General features: G+C 39.6%; 1 protein-coding gene across 1 annotated transcript in view; it reads right to left on the bottom strand.

Annotated features, from left to right (window-relative positions):
* Positions 1 to 742: 742 nt before the first annotated feature.
* Positions 743 to 18,322, bottom strand: part of SNAP25 (synaptosome associated protein 25) — a 79,723-nt gene continuing 62,143 nt past the window's right edge. Inside the window, exons 5-8 of the mRNA XM_032607124.1 lie at positions 13,817 to 13,934; positions 9,714 to 9,839; positions 7,038 to 7,182; positions 743 to 2,039 (exon numbers count right to left, since the gene is read on the bottom strand). Coding sequence (XP_032463015.1) covers positions 1,971 to 2,039; positions 7,038 to 7,182; positions 9,714 to 9,839; positions 13,817 to 13,934 — 458 coding nt within the window. The 3' untranslated portion in view covers positions 743 to 1,970. The remainder of the gene's footprint in view (positions 2,040 to 7,037; positions 7,183 to 9,713; positions 9,840 to 13,816; positions 13,935 to 18,322) is intronic.

Genomic DNA, 18,322 nt, shown 5'->3' with positions numbered 1-18,322 from the left:
CTGTTAGATGCTACAATATGGATGAACGTTGAAACCATGATGCTAAATAAAAGAAGCCAGTCAGAAGGATCACCATTATATTGTATAATTCCATTTATAGGAAATGTTCAGAATAGGCAAGTCTACAGACAGAACTTAAATGAGTGGTTGTCTATGGCTGAGGGAAGTAGAATGGGAGTGATTACTAATAGGTATGGGCTTTCTTTTTGGGATGATAAAAATAGTCTAAAATTAGATTGCACAACTCTGTGAATATACTAAAAACTATTGGATTATACATTTTAAATGGGTGAATTTTATGACACATCAATAAAGCTGTTAAATAAAGTGGGGGCAGCAGTGGTGGTGGTTGTGGAGGGCTAAATTTGGTGGGGACACTGGAGAGAGGAAGGAAGATGAGAGTTCATCGACACCTGATATACCTCAATCAATGTACGGCCAAGTCTGAGTACCACAGATATTTTTCCCATGGAATTTTTTTCTATGCCTTCTGGCTGAACTACATTTCCCCACAGACAACACTGAACCTACACACAAGCATTTCTGAAACAGATTATAAAAATCAAGCCAAGTTTTGGCTGTCATTGGATCGTGTCTAGAAGGGGCACCTTTGTTTTTTCCATGCAGTGTCCTCAGCACACAGAACTGGCTTCTTAGGAGCAATGGGACAGTAGCCAGATTTCTTCTTCTCATGTGAGTGCAAACTCAGACGGGGGTCCGTGAAGAAATTAAAACAGACATCTGGAGTCTATAATTTTTAATAATTTTCAACTAGCTACAAAATGTCAATCACATCACAAACGGAGAGAGAAGACAAGGGGGAATTTAATATTACATGCTGTAATGATATTTATCTCACAGTTTATCTATATTTCATTCATTTATATTATTTTTTAAAGGTTTCTTTATCAGCTACTAAACATCTCAGCAATTTGGTGTGCATAGCTCTAGATTAAGCAACAGAGAATTGTACTGATAACAAACCACAGGGGAAATGGTGATTAATAAGAATCAGCCTTATAAAATTCACATCTCCACACTGTTTTACAGCAAGGTTGCTTTCTCCAAAACAGAGCCCTCAAAAGCAGCAAACAAACCCTATATTACATCCATTTGACATAGTTTCAGCCAAACATATATTTTGCTGGAAATGGTTAAATGGTGAGCGTGTTTAACCCATCTTTTTAAAAACAATTTTTTTTAAAAAAAGGATGATTATGATTAATAAGTCTAAATATTGACAAAAAGAAAGTGACACTATTGCAGTTTTGCTGGTATAACTTAATCTTGACAGTGTCTCAATACTGAGCATGCTTTGTTGTTGTTTTGCTGTTGTTGCTGTTGTTTTATGTATGTGTTTTCTCATCAGTATGCTACTGTCATGGAAATATTTTGTTTAAGTAGGAATCTAAAAATCTATTTAGTTCTCATGCATAAATGCATAAATCACATCACTTTGAGTGCAATGCCTGTTATGTAATTCCACATTGTCTAATCATGAAATCATAAAGACTGATGACAGCCGTGAGGAACCAAAGACAGCAAATTTTGAGAGTTTCAGAGCCTGACACCCAAAGAAAGGACAGTGGCAGTAGCTCTGTGGAATGTCACAGTTTTACAAGAACAATATTGTGTATTGAAAGAGTCAACAGCACATTGAGCATTCCTAAATTGTTGTCATTCAGCAAACGCCACTGAGGAGAGAAAAGGAAAAAACGAAACCCAAGACATCTTACGTAGGGAGTTAGAGCCACCAAATGACCACTATATACAGCCTTTGGAAAGAAAGAGACCCGGAAAGAACAAAAGACACATAGTATTGTTGGGCTGATGGATGACACAAGACAACATTCACAATGGGGGCGGATTGATGTGTGCATGTGTGCAGACCTACTAGGTAATACCATGAAAAAAGCATGAAGGTGCCATCTTGCCCGACAGCATTTGGAAGAGGACACAGGTGGGCACATTTAACCACTCCCCAGCATCTTTGTTGCACGTTGGTTGGCCTCATCAATTCTGGTTTTGTTGGAATCAGCCTGGAGAAAGGGGAAAGAAAACAGAATTCAGTTTACCCATTCACATTCCATTCATCCTTCTGGGTCTAGTTCAAATTCCTCCTGTTGGGTGAAGGCATCTTGAGACTTCCCTGATCAGAATGAACCATGCCTCCTTTTGTGTTCCCAGAATGATTGCTTATGGCTGGACTTAGACATGATCACAGAAGCTTGATCTTAGTTCTCATGACTCTTTTCCCTACTATGGAGAGCAGAGTTATATCATTTATCTTTCTCTTCTGGAATGACACCCAGTGATTTCTATGGCAGGCATTCACATCCGTTGGACTGAGTTGAATTCCTGCCATTTGTACAGTTATTAGCAGTGTCACTTTGGGAAAATTACTTAACATTTCAGGGCCTCAGCTTTCTCATTTATAAGCTGGGGATAATAAAGAACAGGCTAATGAGCACGGTTCCGCTCATTCAACTTTGACAACATCAACTATGAGGTATATCCTGTTATTAGCTCCTTTTTCCAAGTGAGGAAACTAAGCAGAGGGGATTTAGGCAATTTGTCTAATGTCACAGAACTAATAAATGAGGAAACCAGAGTCAGAAGGCCAGCACCCTGGAGTCAGCGTCCACACTGGTAGTCAATATGTTAGTCATTTTACTACTTAAGTTTGCTATGAGGATGAAATGAGTTTATACACATAGTATGCTTAGAATAATGTTTTGCAAAAATTAAGGGCTCAACATATCTTATCTTGTAATTGTTATTGGGTGAAAACGTGGTTTGCTTTTAAGGATGTTTCATAATTGCTTAGCCCCATTTCTGAAGACTTACTCTTATGAGTTATAACTGGCTTGTTTTAGCAGGGGATCATTTACTATCATTTTGTGCCTTGACTGACCTCTTCACTGCTTGAGCTACCTTTTGCTCTGCATGCATCAGGTCTGCTACCTGGATATACCTTTAGACTCCAGGAAATAAACTATTCCTGACATCACTGAGAAGTATATGAGTCAGCAAGTAGAAGGGAAGACAAAAATTCTTTTTAGGCTGTCGTTTTCCTCTATTATGATTGGTAATGTTGTCTGTCCCTCTCCAGCCTGGGAAGAGGGGAAGGAAGCTGAGAGGCAGTGTAGGGAAACTGGACTGTTTTTATATCAACCAGTATTTACTCAACGGTTACTGATTTTGCATCTATGACTGTGCTTGGTGCTTTCCAATCTCCACCAAGTTGTGTCTTCTTTATTCAGTTTAATTGTGAATTCCCAGCACACTAGAGTTATCAATATTCAAATAGAAATTTGCCAAGTTAAAATAAAAAATAATTCTAGATTATTCATAACTCTAAATTATCTGGCAATGGCTCCCTACCATCTGTTTGGATAATTAAGAGTTGACTTCAAAACAGATAAGATAGAACACTAATTTTCCTTGATTGCCTTGATCTATAGATTCATATTTTTGACCTTAGGTTCCTAATTTGGGAAATGGGTATTCTCTCCAATTTTACTTGGCTCTTAAGTATTCCCTCTTCAGCTACAGAAATAATGACTCTTTGGTACAAAGGAAAATTAGAGGCTCAGACCAGTGTGAAATGCTCCTGAAGACTGGATTATTCTATTTTTCCACACTTAACTTTGAGAACTGTTCAAATGAGAAAAATCATCCATTTAAAAATGGATAGCATTTCTGGAGGCAAACATTCTAGGATTTCTTACATTAAGAATGCACTGACGAGTCTTCCCATGACGGTACAAGAGGATATTTTGAAGTAGAGCATGAGGTTACTCATTGGATATCCTCAAAGGATCTGGGAGGAGCTGGAACAGACCTATCTTTAACAACCGTCTGTGATGTCCACCTGAATTATTTCTGAAGCATATCAAAATTCCAGCCCATACAGTACAAAAGTGCCATATCTTTATTATATTATATAACAGTAGTGCTTTTAGAAAAAACTCCTGAGATAATCTTATTTTAGATGTCTTCCTGGTATTTGGAGAATGTGTCTGTGTTTATTCTATTTATATGCTTTTTAGGACTTTATTTATGCAATATATCCCATTCCAACTTTCATATTTCTATGTAAAGAATCCTAAACTTGCTAATATACTCAAGATATGGTACATGATTTGCCCTTGTGAGAAACCCAGGATGACTAAGAAAAAAGCCAGTAAGAGAGGTAGAAGGAGCTATTTAGTTCACCCTTCTGAACACTCTGGAAATCTCAACTTCAGACCATGACAGGTAGATTTTAGGCCACAGCTCAGACTTCCAGAAGTGGATACTCAGTATCCCACATGGCAGCCTGTTCTGACCCCAGATTTGCACTGTTCTCTTATCATCTTTCAGGTGAGGAACCAGGTCATGAAGCTGGTGAGCAGGAAAACCTTGCTGGTACTCAAGATCTTAGTTTTCAAATTCCATGTTTCCTTGTTGATGAGAGAATGTGAGCAATGCTAAAGCTTCAGCTTCACTGTATTTCAATGTGTGCGTAGCATGTTCCACTGACAACTTTAAGTCCAAGTTTGAACATCACTAAGTTGTTTCCTTAGCAACAGTTACCATAAAGATCTGATATAAACTTGCCCTGTTTTAATAGTTTTCTAAGAGAATTGTAGCTTTGTAACCTTAGAAGATTGTCTATATATAAATATCCTAAATCAGAAAACAAGGTTTTCAAATAGACAAAGTAATTTCTTGACAGTCCATAAGGATGTATTGAAAATTGGGTTGTTTTGGACTCCCAAAACTTCACTGCTATCTGAAGTGATGAGAAAGGATCATGACTGATGAAGTTGGGTGAAGATCGCTGTTGGAGTCACGAGAGAATATGGGAGAAACATCAGAAGATTCTCTTTTGTTCTACAGTGTGATTTAATCTTAGATATGCAGGAGACCTCTGCATACCATTTCCTGTTATCGGAAGTAAGAACTTGCACAAGAAGATAGAAGTCTACTAATAATTTTGTAGCTCATGTAACATGTATCATTTGGAGCAATGCTGAGTTGAAATGGGCTTTATCTCAATCATATCCACATTGTTATTTTGAGGGGAAAAAAAGGCTAGTTACTCAATGGCAACTAGACCCCTACCTTACTTCTTAAGCAATTCAGCATTCAAGGATGATATAAACTGTAATGACTATTTCCTATACACTTATCTGACTTTTGATTAAACCTTATAGCTGCACATGTCTTTGCTCTTATAGCAAACTTGGCCCAGAATGAAAGGTATTCTCCTAAAGAAGAGAACTAGAAATACAATGTGGCAGAATTAAGATGTCACTTGCCTTTCCAGGAAAACAGCTTGCTTAAAGCCCAGCTCTATCAATAAAGATTTGACCCCTCTCTTTTAGTAGAACTTCTCCTTCTAGGACTCTAAGTGAGTTAGAGATACATTATCTCCCTACATCTGAGTCAATTGGGTCCTTTGATAGAAAATGACTACTCTTCATTTTTTAAAAATCATTTTCCTGTTGGAACGTAGTTCAGCAATTATTTCTTAGTTCATTTTTCTGGGCCATAGTGGTTAGGTCCATTTCTGTTGGCTCTAGTGCTTTATGAAACCCTCAATATTGTTCTGAAAATCTATTGATTTGCTTTAAAAGCTTTAGCGTATCAAAGGCTCTTAACAATAATAAGTATGTCATGACTTGTAAAGTAGGCAGAGCTCAAGTATTTTGTCAACTAACATTGACATCTGTGTAGCTCAATATTGATTAGCCAAAGTGTTATGCAATCAAATATTTTTAATATAAAGTGCACAGAACACAATAGGGCAAAGCGTTCCCTTTATGTCTACTCATTGCTTTCTAAAGTCGGTGGAGAATGCTTAGGCACTAAGAAACTGAGTATTTAGCCTTATGATTCAAGAGATCTCAAAAACCATCCTTCTTCCCCCTACCAAAGTGGAATGAGTTGTTGAAAAGAAACTCAGGGTTTCAGGCTCAAAACTTCAATATCTTCCAAGGAATAAACTCACACAATATAAGATTAGCCATGTAGAATCGATTATAGATGCACAATTACCATTAAACCCATAATGTGTCTATTTCTCCCTGTTGGCATTTGGACACCTTTAAGAGATTACAAGCAATATTTAGGAGTCTACTGATTGGGGAGGGGGTGGAATACAAAGACATAGAGACTGAATCAGATTTGCATAGTGTAGAATACCAGGTTTGGGTGCCCCAAATCTTTATATAAGAGCTTTCCAGTGTTTCTTTCTGTTTCCTCCTAATCTCAAGCCCAAACCTACCCTTTTCCATTCTACTGTCTCTACTCTTCCTTATGCCTCTTGTTGACACTAGGGGGCTCAGTCTTAGCATGACACCTGGTGTCCTTATGTGAACGCAGCTTCATCAGATTACGTTCCCTACTTTGAGATCTGGACATGTGCACTGTTGAACTGGAAATGGAATCTGGGACTTTTTGAACTGTCATTAAAGCTCTGGCACTTATAAAATCAAAGCTCATATTCATCATCTGGCTAACCTAAAATAACTATTCTTTTGCCCATTTCCTGATTCTGTTCCTACATCATCTCCACCTGACAAGCTCCTAACCATCCTTTAAGACTCAATTCCAATTCAACGGTTTTTTGGGAGATTTTCCCATCCCCTGACCCTTGAAATCTTTCCTCATCTACAATGATTTAGCATTTGATGTGTGGCTTTCTTCGCAAATTATATTTTCATCTGAAGCTCACTGCCTTCTGTAGGCTGTGAGTTTCTTGGCAGTTGGGATGATGTCTTTCTCATCTTAATATGTCCTTTGATTCCTAGCACAATGCCTGAAATAAAGGTTCCTCTGAGGAATATCTGCTAGATTAAATTCTACCCTGTTATTTACTTATCTGTTGCTGGATTTTTGTCGTAGAAAATTAAGGGAAAATGTCTATCTACCAACGTCTGGATCCAAAGTCACAGTTTGAGGGTCTTGTTATGGCCTTCGCACTTCCTCGGTGGTTATTTCAGAGGAAGTGATAAGCCATGGAGACTTGTTGAATGTCACATGCTCACCTTCTCCATGATCCTGTCGATCTGGCGGTTCTGTGTATCGATCTCATTGCCCATATCCAGGGCCATGTGACGGAGGTTTCCAATGATGCCGCTCACCTGCTCCAGGTTTTCATCCATTTCATTTTCTCGGGCATCATTTGTTACCCTGGGCATCAAAGAACAGTTTTTAGAAGATAGGAAAAAACTCAAATACCAAGGACCCAAAGTTTAGGGAAAATCTGTAGACCTCTAGGTATCAATCCTATCCTTTTAAAATTTCTATTCTATACAAGAACACATGTTCGCTCTTGTACATTGGAAAATGATGTTTTAAAGTGCGTTATTGAACACTTACATTTCTATTTTTAAAGAAGGCATATTAAATAGATTAATTTATCTTCTTCTCTTGCTTCCATCAACACATCATTTCCTCCCTTCATATGTTTATCCCAATTTTCACTTTTTTAAGGGTAAAATCAGCTGGGAGGATTAGTTGGGAGGGTTCCAGGTCAGAGAATGGAACTAGTTAGAAACTGTATTTTTCTTTCTGAAGTGTCAGTCAAAATCTCCAAGACTCAAATTTAGAATGAAACAAAAGCTACTGTACTAAGTCAGAGAATTTCTCCACTCATCTTCTTCCCCATTTGGGACTAACATCAATGGGAAGAGTAATGAGAATTACAGTCTTCCCCTTAGTCCTGTTTGCTCCCAAGAATTCCAAAGGGAGTTACTTGTTCAAGATGATTTTTACTTGCTCAGATTTCAATGCTATTGGGTTTTTGGTGGCATTGTGAATGGGTGATTTCAAGGAAGAAAGCTGTGATAAAAGATTATTGTCTCAGTTTGAATGGGGAGGAAGGAGTTGGCTCTCAAAGTGCCTTATCCAAAGTGCCTTCCCATTTTTTTCATAGTTCAGCTTGAAAGTTAAGAAGGCACTAACTCTTTATTGTAAACGGTAGGTACTTATTGCAGAATGTCTGGCTAACTAATATCTTTCTACAACAGATGGTGATGAGCTAAAATATGTTCAGAGGGGTTAAAATCCATCCCCCATGGTAAATCCCAATGCAGGCTGCCCCTCTAAGGTTGTTAAAGCAGTCCAGGCCAGATAAAATTAAAGGGGAACTTCCTAGATTTCTTCTGTAGAAAAGAAGCTTATTTAAATGATCTTCAGCAGCTAAAGGCATACTTCTGGTTCCAGGGTTCCCAGCCCTATTTGCACATTAGAATCACCTGAGGAGCTTTAAAAACTACTGATACCTGGATCTCATTTCTAGAAATTCTGATTCAATTGGTGTGGATTAAGTCCAGGCACTGATACTTTTTAAAAATTGCTCAGGTTATTCCAATGTGCAGCCAGGATTGAGGACTCCTGGTCTGGTTTCCCTTGGAGCAAATAGAAACATGAATAGAATTGTCATCTGTTATTTCTAGGTAGATATCTAGATCTTTATACACAAATGGCAGTGACATTTGAATCTGGTTGGTTGGCAGTCTCAGCTACAAAGGCCTGGGTATAGATGGCTGTACAAACAGCAACCCTAGTCATTGCTAAGTCCTAGTGTAGTAACCTGTAACAACTTATAGTTTTTTTCCTTTTCTTTTTAACAACAGGGATATTTGTTCTTCTTATTATTTTCTGATCTCTTGAGAGTTTAATTCCGAGTTGGCAGGTCTGTGTGACTTGAGATTTTTTAATAGATGTTTAAGTTAGCTTTTGCTTCCAGATCTCAAAAGAAACGATTAATAAGAATTCAGGTCTGCTCATTATTCTCTATTTGTACCCCCAGATCTGTTCTCTGGCCTTCTTTGCTCTCTGCCCAGAGAGGCTGACCTCTCTACAACCTTATCACCCAGGTTCTCTTACTCTGCCTTCCAGTAGGCTTTGTCCAATGGCCAGTGAGAGACTCTGGAGGACAAGAGACTGAGGAGCTGGGGCATTTATTTCCCTTTCTAGTTTCCCGTTGGGTTTGACAGTGGCTGCATCTCAACCCACAGCCCCTGCCCATAGCCATAACTACAGTTGGGCTCTGGTGACAGCTCTCTCCTGTCCCTTCAGGATTCTTCCTGCTATTCCTAGTTCATAAGTGCTTTGCTATTCCTTATTATTGACCCTGCCCACACCTCTGTAAATAATCTCTTTCATGAGTTCTGTCCAATGAAACTCATGGAATGAGACACCTGTTTACTGCCACACTGATGCTGGATGTGGTTATGTGACTTGCTTTGTCCAATGTAATGTGGGCAAAGGCTTGATAAGTGCTTGCTCATCAGAGCCTGCCCCTTGGGTTGCTGCCACCACCATGCAAGAAACCTCGGCTCTCCTGCTGGAGAGGCCACGTAGAAAAGAATGGATGCCCCCTACCCACAGCCCCAGCCAACCACCAGAGAAGCAAGGAGGGCCATCTTGGATCATCCCTCACCCAGGTGCATGTAATGAGTGAGCCCAGGAGAGGCTTTTGGAAGACCTACTCAGCCAACATAGAGGTTCAGAAGTAGAAAAATGATTTGTTTTTTTCTTGGCCTCTACACGCAGCCTGCGGGATCTTAGTTCCCCGACCAGGGATTGAAAGCAAGGAGTCCTAACCACTGGACCACCAGGGAACTCCTTAGTTGTTGTTTTAGAACCACTCAGTTTGGGGTGGTTTGTCACTCAAAAGTAGATAACTTACATAGCACCGGCTGCACAAGGCTCACCTGCGGATGAAGCCACCACTGATGGCCATCTGCTCCCGTTCGTCCACCACACGAGCAGGCTGGCTGGCCACAACTCCATCCTGATTATTGCCCCAGGCTTTTTTGTAAGCATCGCTTGATTTAAGCCTATGCAAAAAAGAGGGTGAGTGACAAGCAAAGGGGGCAGAGCATCAAGCTCGCAACAACGGTTACCTCTTCAAGCTAAGAACTGAACCAAGCGAATGAGTTTTAATTCGAGGCATTAGAGAATACCGATATATCATAATCTGGACCCATAGATTTGGCCACCACCATGCCTCAGCTACTCAGGATTTCATTTCCAATCAAGTCAATTGCAATTGTCAAGATGGCAACCTTTGCCCGCGGATTGTTATTGTTTTGGTTTGTTTTTGTAGTTTAGTTGGATTTAAGACAAGGATTAAGGTAGTTGGAGGACATTCAGTTCTATTTCAATGACACAGTTATATTTTGAGACACAAAACACACAGAAAAAACATACTGGCAGACAGACACAAAACAAGACTGCCAAGTAGAGTGCGTACATCACACCACAGGAACACACTGTCATCAAGAAAAACATACTGGACCAAGTTTTTACACACCATCATGCAAAGATTCCCTGCTTAATTGTTTTCCCCCAACGCATGTGTGGAAACAAGCGTTCCCACTCTGCATGGAGAACATAAAGGATTGGTGGTTGGCCAAGCGTGATGGTCTGTGAGTTGCCTCTAGAATGATTTGAATTAGATAATATATCGGTACTTCCAAACAGTTACCATACATCCAGAATCGATGTACAAACCTTTGTCCACAGAGACAAAAAGTAAAAGAAGCGTAGTGAAATGAATGCAGGAAAATAGAAGAGAGAACAAGCCATCTAGCACCAAAAAGGGAAATCCCTCTACATCTTCTTCATGCACCAGCTACAGGCATGAGTAGAAAGTGAAGCATTCTCATTTAAGCCAAACTACTCCAGAAGTTGACCATTCTCAAAAAAGGCACCAGCAGGACAGTAATAGCCTTCATGAGGATTTGAAACGCAGTTCAATAGCTTCTTTGTTGGGCTGAGGGGCAGGATGGGAGTGGTTACAGACTCCTACTTCAAACTGTCCTGGGATGTGGTGGGGGAGAGTGGTCTGGAACTGGTGTGGTCTCCGTAGGCCGTATTTCACTGAGCTGCCTTGGAGAAAAACTTAAAATCCAGGCATACCTGTTGTGCCCAATAGAAACAGGTGCAGCATGTTTTGGTAGGTGTGTTGTAATTGAGCAATCAAAGATGTTTTTAGGTTCTTTGCATAGTAGAAACCACACGCTTTTTAGTCCAAGAACAGAACTTCCTTTGGTCCCACTTTTACATTTTCTATTATAAGACACCAGAATTTAACCTTTTTTTTCTTTTAGTGTAGGACCATAGCCATTTATTAAAACTGGCTCTAATACTAATATTTGAAGATTAGGGACCAAGAAACCTTGGAGACAAATTGGAAAATTGTACAAATGGAATTTCAGCAACTCCCACAATCTAGTGTATAATACCACAGCCTTAGAGCAGTCAGAATTCACTGCTCTAAAGAACCAGGGGCCCACTTAGTGGGATAGGATCCAAAAACTAATTGAATGGAGTTTATAGAGTCTGGTTTTGTTGTTGTTGTTTTTCAAATCCCCATCTCCTCCATCCTCACATTAACAGAAGTTATATGGACCTTGTGATGCTTTCTGCTATGTAAAAGGTATGGTATACCATCTTTGGCAGAGTCAAGGGGGTGGGAAAGTTTGCGTTTCTGAACGAAGGCGAATCACTGCACCCACAATGCTGCACATAGACTCACATAACTGCCGGACATCTACCATAGTCCTTCGAAACATGCCGAGACAGGGCGAAGCCCTCAGAGAGTCCAGGGCACCACCAGCCACTGCGTTGTGACACATGGTTTTTAAAGCATTATTTACACACAATACGGAACACTTCAGTCAAGCTTTGAAGCTCAGTTAGGGTCTCTTGTGCAATAAGGAATTACTGCCAACCGGTATGTGGAATTCATAGGGGTCGTCATTTCATCTGAACATTAGAATCCATCCCAGGGAGGGAAGGGGGCCTGCCTCCACCTTTTCTCCACACACAGTTGATGGATGGGGAAAATGTACCTGTGAAATTCATCACAAAGCAGGTAGACATCTCGCCTGGGGGCAAGTGGCCACTGAAAAGGATATACAGTTAAATCTTGACTAACTGGAATGCTTAGCAATGTCATTTTGGTGAATTATTGGACTTTCTTCATTAGCAGTGGGCCATGGCGGTACATTTTATTTCGAGGGTGATGGTTGAATATCTGTTAGATTCTTGAGCTACTTTCCTGCCTCAGAGTCTTAGGGCAGTGAACATGATCAAATCATTCCTTGGTTATGGTTTCTCTTGATGTGACTGATGGCCTTTCCTCTGCAGCTCAGCTCTTACTGTTTGGTCCTATTGGATGTAGAAGTTATATAGAATGGAGACTGAGTGAAAGAATGCCAACTGCCTAGACTGACCTTAAAGAGAAACACTTTAAAATCCTTGATGGGATTTGTTCTCTCCTTGTTCATTTGTCTCTTTTTGTTAAAAGTGGAAAGGAGCAAAAGTATAAATATACTCAAGGGTTCCAGTTAGCTAGATTCCAGTTAATCAGGCTTTACTGTAGATCATTCTTTAAAAAAAGAAAAAATAAAAGTTTAAATTTACTTGTAAATTGAGCCCCTCCCCCTCCTAAACAGGAAGTGGGATATTTTAAATCAGCCTCAAAGTTTAAAGGATGTGAATGGTCATATAATCAGCTAGAAATGACATCAATTTCTATTCTAAAAGCTAGGATCAGGAGAGCTTTTAGGAAAAAGGCTTCTGTTCAAAGGGAAGTGGGAGGGGTGAAGGGGATCGGGTAACGGGTTTAATTTTCCAAATGCATGTTGGACAATCCGCTCATGCATTTTTTTTCCACTGCTAGTCAAAGGAGACTACCTTCCAGAACCCTTATTTTCAGGTTCCTTCTGTTGCAAACCTTTATAACCACATGTCACATTTCTGCTACATTCCGAAAAAGCATTGCAGAACCTTAATAGTTGAATGTTTTGTGATGTTGTGCATGCAAAATCTACACATTTCAACATTTCGGCCAGTGTACAGGGAGGTCTTCCAAGAGGAAGAATTGGAGAGGGATGGGTCCAATTTGGCTAAGGCTTGAGCACTTCTTGTTGAAGGACTCATTGCCTCTGAGTTGGGTGCAGCTGCGGCATCTACGGGCTAACCACTGACACGATTTGTCAACTGGTGGGCAGTTGAAAGGGTGAATTGCTGTCATACTCTCTAACTTATGAAATGCTTGTTTGGGCCAAATTAACTCTTATTTTTGCTTCTGAAAAATCAGACCTTGATACGTGTTTCTCATCTTCCCAACTTACCCACAGTCTTTTCTAAATCTGCAATTTTGGCTTTTGGGATTTAGAGAACATAAAATCCCTCTCTTATGGGATTTTATGTTCTCTAAAGCGCCTCTTTGTTGAGATTAGTCTCTGTCTCGAGGTACACATTCTGGAAAATGTTGAAACGTTCATCAGTAAAAGTTGCTGACAGTGAAGCTTTCACTGTAGTATGCCTGATTTTTAATGCATCAACAGTAACTCCCACTAATATCATCTATGCTATGAGATGAATGCATTGGAGACGGTATTGATCTGTTCTGCATGCCACATACTCATCCTGCCTTTGCACCCAGCAGGAATGAGCTTGTCAAGGCTTGGAGATGGGCCTTGGGAAACCAAAGCTTCAGGCAGGCAGGCAGCACCTACTTGTTACAGGGACACACACAAAGCCCGCAGAATTTTCCTAGATCCGTCAAATTCTTTTCTGCTTCTTTCATGTCCTTATTGATTTGGTCCATCCCTTCCTCAATGCGTTCCAGTTGTTCTGATTAAACACAAGTATTTTATCCCCACAGAATGAAGCAGATGAAAAAGGACAAAGAAAAAAAAGACAAAACTTCAGACATTCACTTTGACATTAAAAAAGAAAAAAAAAAAAAGAAAGAAAGAAAACTGGACGCCACAGATTAGAGCTGGTACCCAGTACCTACTTGTTACAAGGACATATGAAAAGGCCACAGCATTTCCCTAAATCTTTTAAATTTTTCTCAGCCTCCTTCATGTCTTGGTTGATATGGTTCATGCCTTCTTCGACACGATCGAGTTGTTCTGGTTAGGACAAAGGGATGACAGTGTGGAATGAATTTTTGGGGGGTTTCCAACAGAACATGAGAAATGTCTATGTGAAACGGAATTTGAAAAAGAAGGAGAGCTATTACAATGCATTGTCCGAGAGGATGCATTGCTGGAGTCGGCTGTTGCTCCCCTATGCAGCCAGGGGTGGAAGGAAATGAACAAAAATGATGCTCAAATAGTTTATAGTGCAGATACGATGGGATGGGGTAGGTAGGCCTGTTAGATTCTGAGGGTCCAGGAAAACAACACAGCATATTCACTTACTCAGACACCAGTGAAACCCAAGAGAAAGAAAACAGCATGTTAGTTTATGTTTCAGGCATTCAGATGTAATGCTACTAGAGAAAGTGTCTGCTTCAACTTTAACAGGTCTCCGTCTTTTGGTTTTTAAGCATCCTCAACCAGCTAAGGGTAGAAAATAATCCACCTTCTTCTTTGGGAAAAATAACAACTACAGTGATAACTATCACTGGATACCATACAGTTTTTCCCCCTAGCAGTGGCTCTCTAGTCAAAGGCAGGCCATGGACAGCTCTTGGTTTTGAATACTCAATTAACACAAGCTCTAAGAAAAGCAACATCAGCACGGCAATGTTATAGGTAGTGGAACATTTAAATTCCTTTTATCCTATGACTTCCTTGTAATGAAAGCTTTGGAAGGCATTTCACTTCTCTGCCTCTGATTTCCCATTCTCCACAATGCGAAATGCTAGACCCCAACCCCAGGCAGAGCATGGGAAAAATGAATGCCTGGGTCTCTGGAGGAAGGTGATGGATTGGAACATAAAACAGTACCAAGTCATCACTGCCAGGAAAGCTGACCTTAGTATACCTAAGACATAGATCAATACCCATAAAAATGAATCATACTTCCAAGTCACCAGGGTAACATACACCAACTTGATTAATTTTTCAAAAGTTGTGTCATCAAACTGAGCAAACTATAAGTTCCATGAAGGGATTTTTAAAACAGCTTTTAAGACCATTAAGACAGCAATGGGATGTCTTGGCTGTCTATTTACAAAACCTAATTACATTTCTATTCCTCCTTTCATCTATATTGTCATGCATGCATGCCTACACCTCTGGGAAGGAAGGCATGATTATAATAAAACTGGTAAATACATTTCCAGTCTAAGGGCATACATAATCACTTAAAAACAATTTCACATTAAATTGTCATTCCAGTCGAAATTGTCATTCCAGAAAACTAAGCTAGGTTCACTAGTGGCCCAAACTGGAGAGACTATCCATTTGGAAAATAAGAGCCTATTATGTTCTCTTTTGTGGGGCTGAGGAATAGAATTCAGCTTATTAAGAATCTGCTATCTCTGCTCTGCTTTTCAAATGACAGGGGAAAACAAAATGTTTATCCAGCATAGGCTAGACGGAGGAAATAAGGGTGCAGTGCTGGCAAACTTTTGCTGAATAAATATAGGTACAGTAATAGCTTAAGAAAAATCTCTAAAGGGGCTAAAAAACAAATGGATGACAATTCTTTACAAACCAAGGAATTCTGTACTTTTCTGAAGACTTCATTCCAGTTTCCTTTAAGGAATGCAATAAATTAGTCTGTAGATCAAATTAACTATCAAATGAGGGGATTGGTTGGGGGGAAAGGAGCCCAATATCCTCAAAACAAGAACTATGTTAAGTACAGACAGAATAGGGACACCAAATTCCAATCGAGAAATTGCTAATGGCTTCCTGGAGAGCTGGGTTGAGATGAGATTGAAGCATCTGGGTTCAGAGGGAAAACTTGCTGGACTCAACTAATGACAGCTGTCATATGCACAGGTTATGGCATGGGGACACACATTCAGGTGTTTGCCTTTCCTAAGGAATTTCTCTTGAGTTAATATTTTCAGCTAAGATAACTTTCTGACATTTCAAGATCCCCACCCACTGTGTCTCCAGGGATTAGAAAATAACATAAATAAAAGTGAACTGGCCCACAAGTGTTGAATTTCTGAACCAGAGAATTCAAATTAAAAGATAAAAACAAACAGGCAGGTCCAAATCCCTATTTCTGAGAGCGGGATTCGGCCATGGTTTGCCAGTTTGTTCAGCAAAGATCACAGCAAATAGGAATTCTGGAGTTCTTTCAGAAAAGTTGATTCAGAAAACTATTTTATTGCTCCAATATTGGTTGAATGTTTCGTTATACACAATTATAAGTCAAATCCTTAATTAAAAAAATATTGTGGGACTTCCCTGGGGTTCCAGTGGTTAAGACTCCACCGCTTCCATTGCAGGGGACACAGGTTTGATCCCTGGTCAGGGAACTAAGATCCAGCATGCCTCATGGCATGGTCATAAATTAAAAAATAAACAAAAAATTAAAAAAGAAATAAAAATATTTAAAAAGAAATTAAAAAATATTGTGGAACCATTTTGTCACAGATATTCTGACAATAATATTAATTTTTTTCTTTTTTTTGGTTCCCTCTTTGAATGTGAATGCTATAAAGGCAGGGATTTTTGCCTGTTTTATTCAGTGCTATGGCACATAGCAGGAGCTCACAATAATGTCAATTTTAAGAGTGTTACTGAGTTACGTTTGTGGATATGTTTGGTGTATTGGGACTTCACAGCACTTAAATGATTTCTGTGAAGATTTTCCTCAGGAAATGCTTGAAAGCAATCAATATCCTCATTCCATTCTTGCGTAGACAGCAGGATCTGAGAAGCTGATGCAATGCAGTGTCTAGGGTTGACTGCTCCTTACCTCCCTAAACTTACTTTTTGGCTGTTTTCTGTTTACTCTTGGAGACTGGGAGGGGAATAAAATTTGGGATTGGGGAGGTATTCCAGTACATCACACTATATGTTGGGGCAAGAGCTTGTTCTTTCTTTTGCTATGATATTTGGATGACTGGTTATTTGTAATGGATCCACCAATGGCAGGATGCTCAGGGATCTAAGTTTAGACATCTTTTCTACTAATATTACGTAAGTGAAGCAGCATGGGACCGTTAGAATCCTCAATCTAGTAAAAAAAGAAACAGCAGAAGAATAGCAAGAGGTCAATGCTATTGATTGACCCAATGTGCAAGCCTTCATGAGTGTAACCAATTACAAGATACTGCCTACATGATTTCCATTTTCCTTAGAATTGATGACCATATGGAAATTCATTTAAATAAATTTAAATAACCACGTGACTAGGGGCTACCATATTGGGCAATGCAGCTTTAGTCATTCAGAAGAGATATTGGTGAGTGGACTTTAGCAAGAGGGATGTTTTCACAAATTTTACCCTGTAGTGCCATGAACCCTTTAAGAAAGTTGGCAGGCTCTGTGGATGAGGGTTTACTTTTCCTTTACTCTGCCAGGCAGTGGTCAAAGATTTCACTGTTTAGTTTGTAGCCATTCCCATGGGATTGTCCCAAGAGCAGCATTTTCAGCATCAAAACAAACATATAACCCAGCAAAGACCAACAAAGGGAACAAGAGATATGGAAGTGAAAGGTTAAATCATCCCACATTAGGGCTAGGGGTTTTTCATGGGGATTTCTCTTGGAGACAAGAAAAGTCCAAGGACGTAGGACATTTCAGGGCCATCTGTCATGCTCAGTGCTCCTTGGTGTCTCCTGACACCTGGGTGTAAAACAAGAATCCCATAAGGAATTTCCTAGCACAACCATTTAGCAGGACAACCTGGATTGGCTCTTTAGGCGGATGGCTGTTTCTTGAGACTTCTGTGCAGTTGCAGTCAACACTTTTGGTGTTCAGGCAAAGACAAAATTAGTAGAGCATAACTGGAGAGAAATTTTAAAGCAGTTACTGATCTAAACAACTAAACACAGCATATGCAGTGTCAAAATGCATTTACAATGGCAGTAAAGATGGTTGTTGACTCATCAGTCATTTCAAAAGTTCTAATCTCTTCTTACAGTATAAATGGAACATGTAGCATTTAAGACCAGGCAGAAGCTACCCACTTTTGAGGGTTTACAGTTGCATGCTTCTCATCGGTATCAATTATTCACCACGCATCTGGTAAAACCCAGGTTATCCTAGGAAATATGTTCAACCAAGAAGTTAGCATTTATTGCTGTGTGGCCACAATCGAAATGTCTTAGCTGAGAACATTAACTATCTTGTGGGGGCAATCTGCAATTTTACTTTGTTTCTCAGAGAATAATGTAAAGATGTTGGCAAATTTTTCCTGTAGATTTTCTTCATCAAAGTACAATGAAATTTGAAACTCAATATCTTATTCACTTTCTTTTTGACTTCAGATTTGTATATATTATTTTTTCATGTCAATGCTTTATAATTAGGGGAGAAAATGGTATTATCCTGAACCTTTCTCAAACTTTTTCTCCTATTGCAATGCTCCTTTTCTACTCTCTTCA

The sequence above is a fragment of the Phocoena sinus genome, chromosome 15 (genome assembly GCF_008692025.1).
Source record: "Phocoena sinus isolate mPhoSin1 chromosome 15, mPhoSin1.pri, whole genome shotgun sequence".
In the NCBI taxonomy this organism is placed as follows: Eukaryota; Metazoa; Chordata; class Mammalia; order Artiodactyla; family Phocoenidae; genus Phocoena; species Phocoena sinus.
This window is presented reverse-complemented; position numbering and strand designations above follow the sequence as displayed.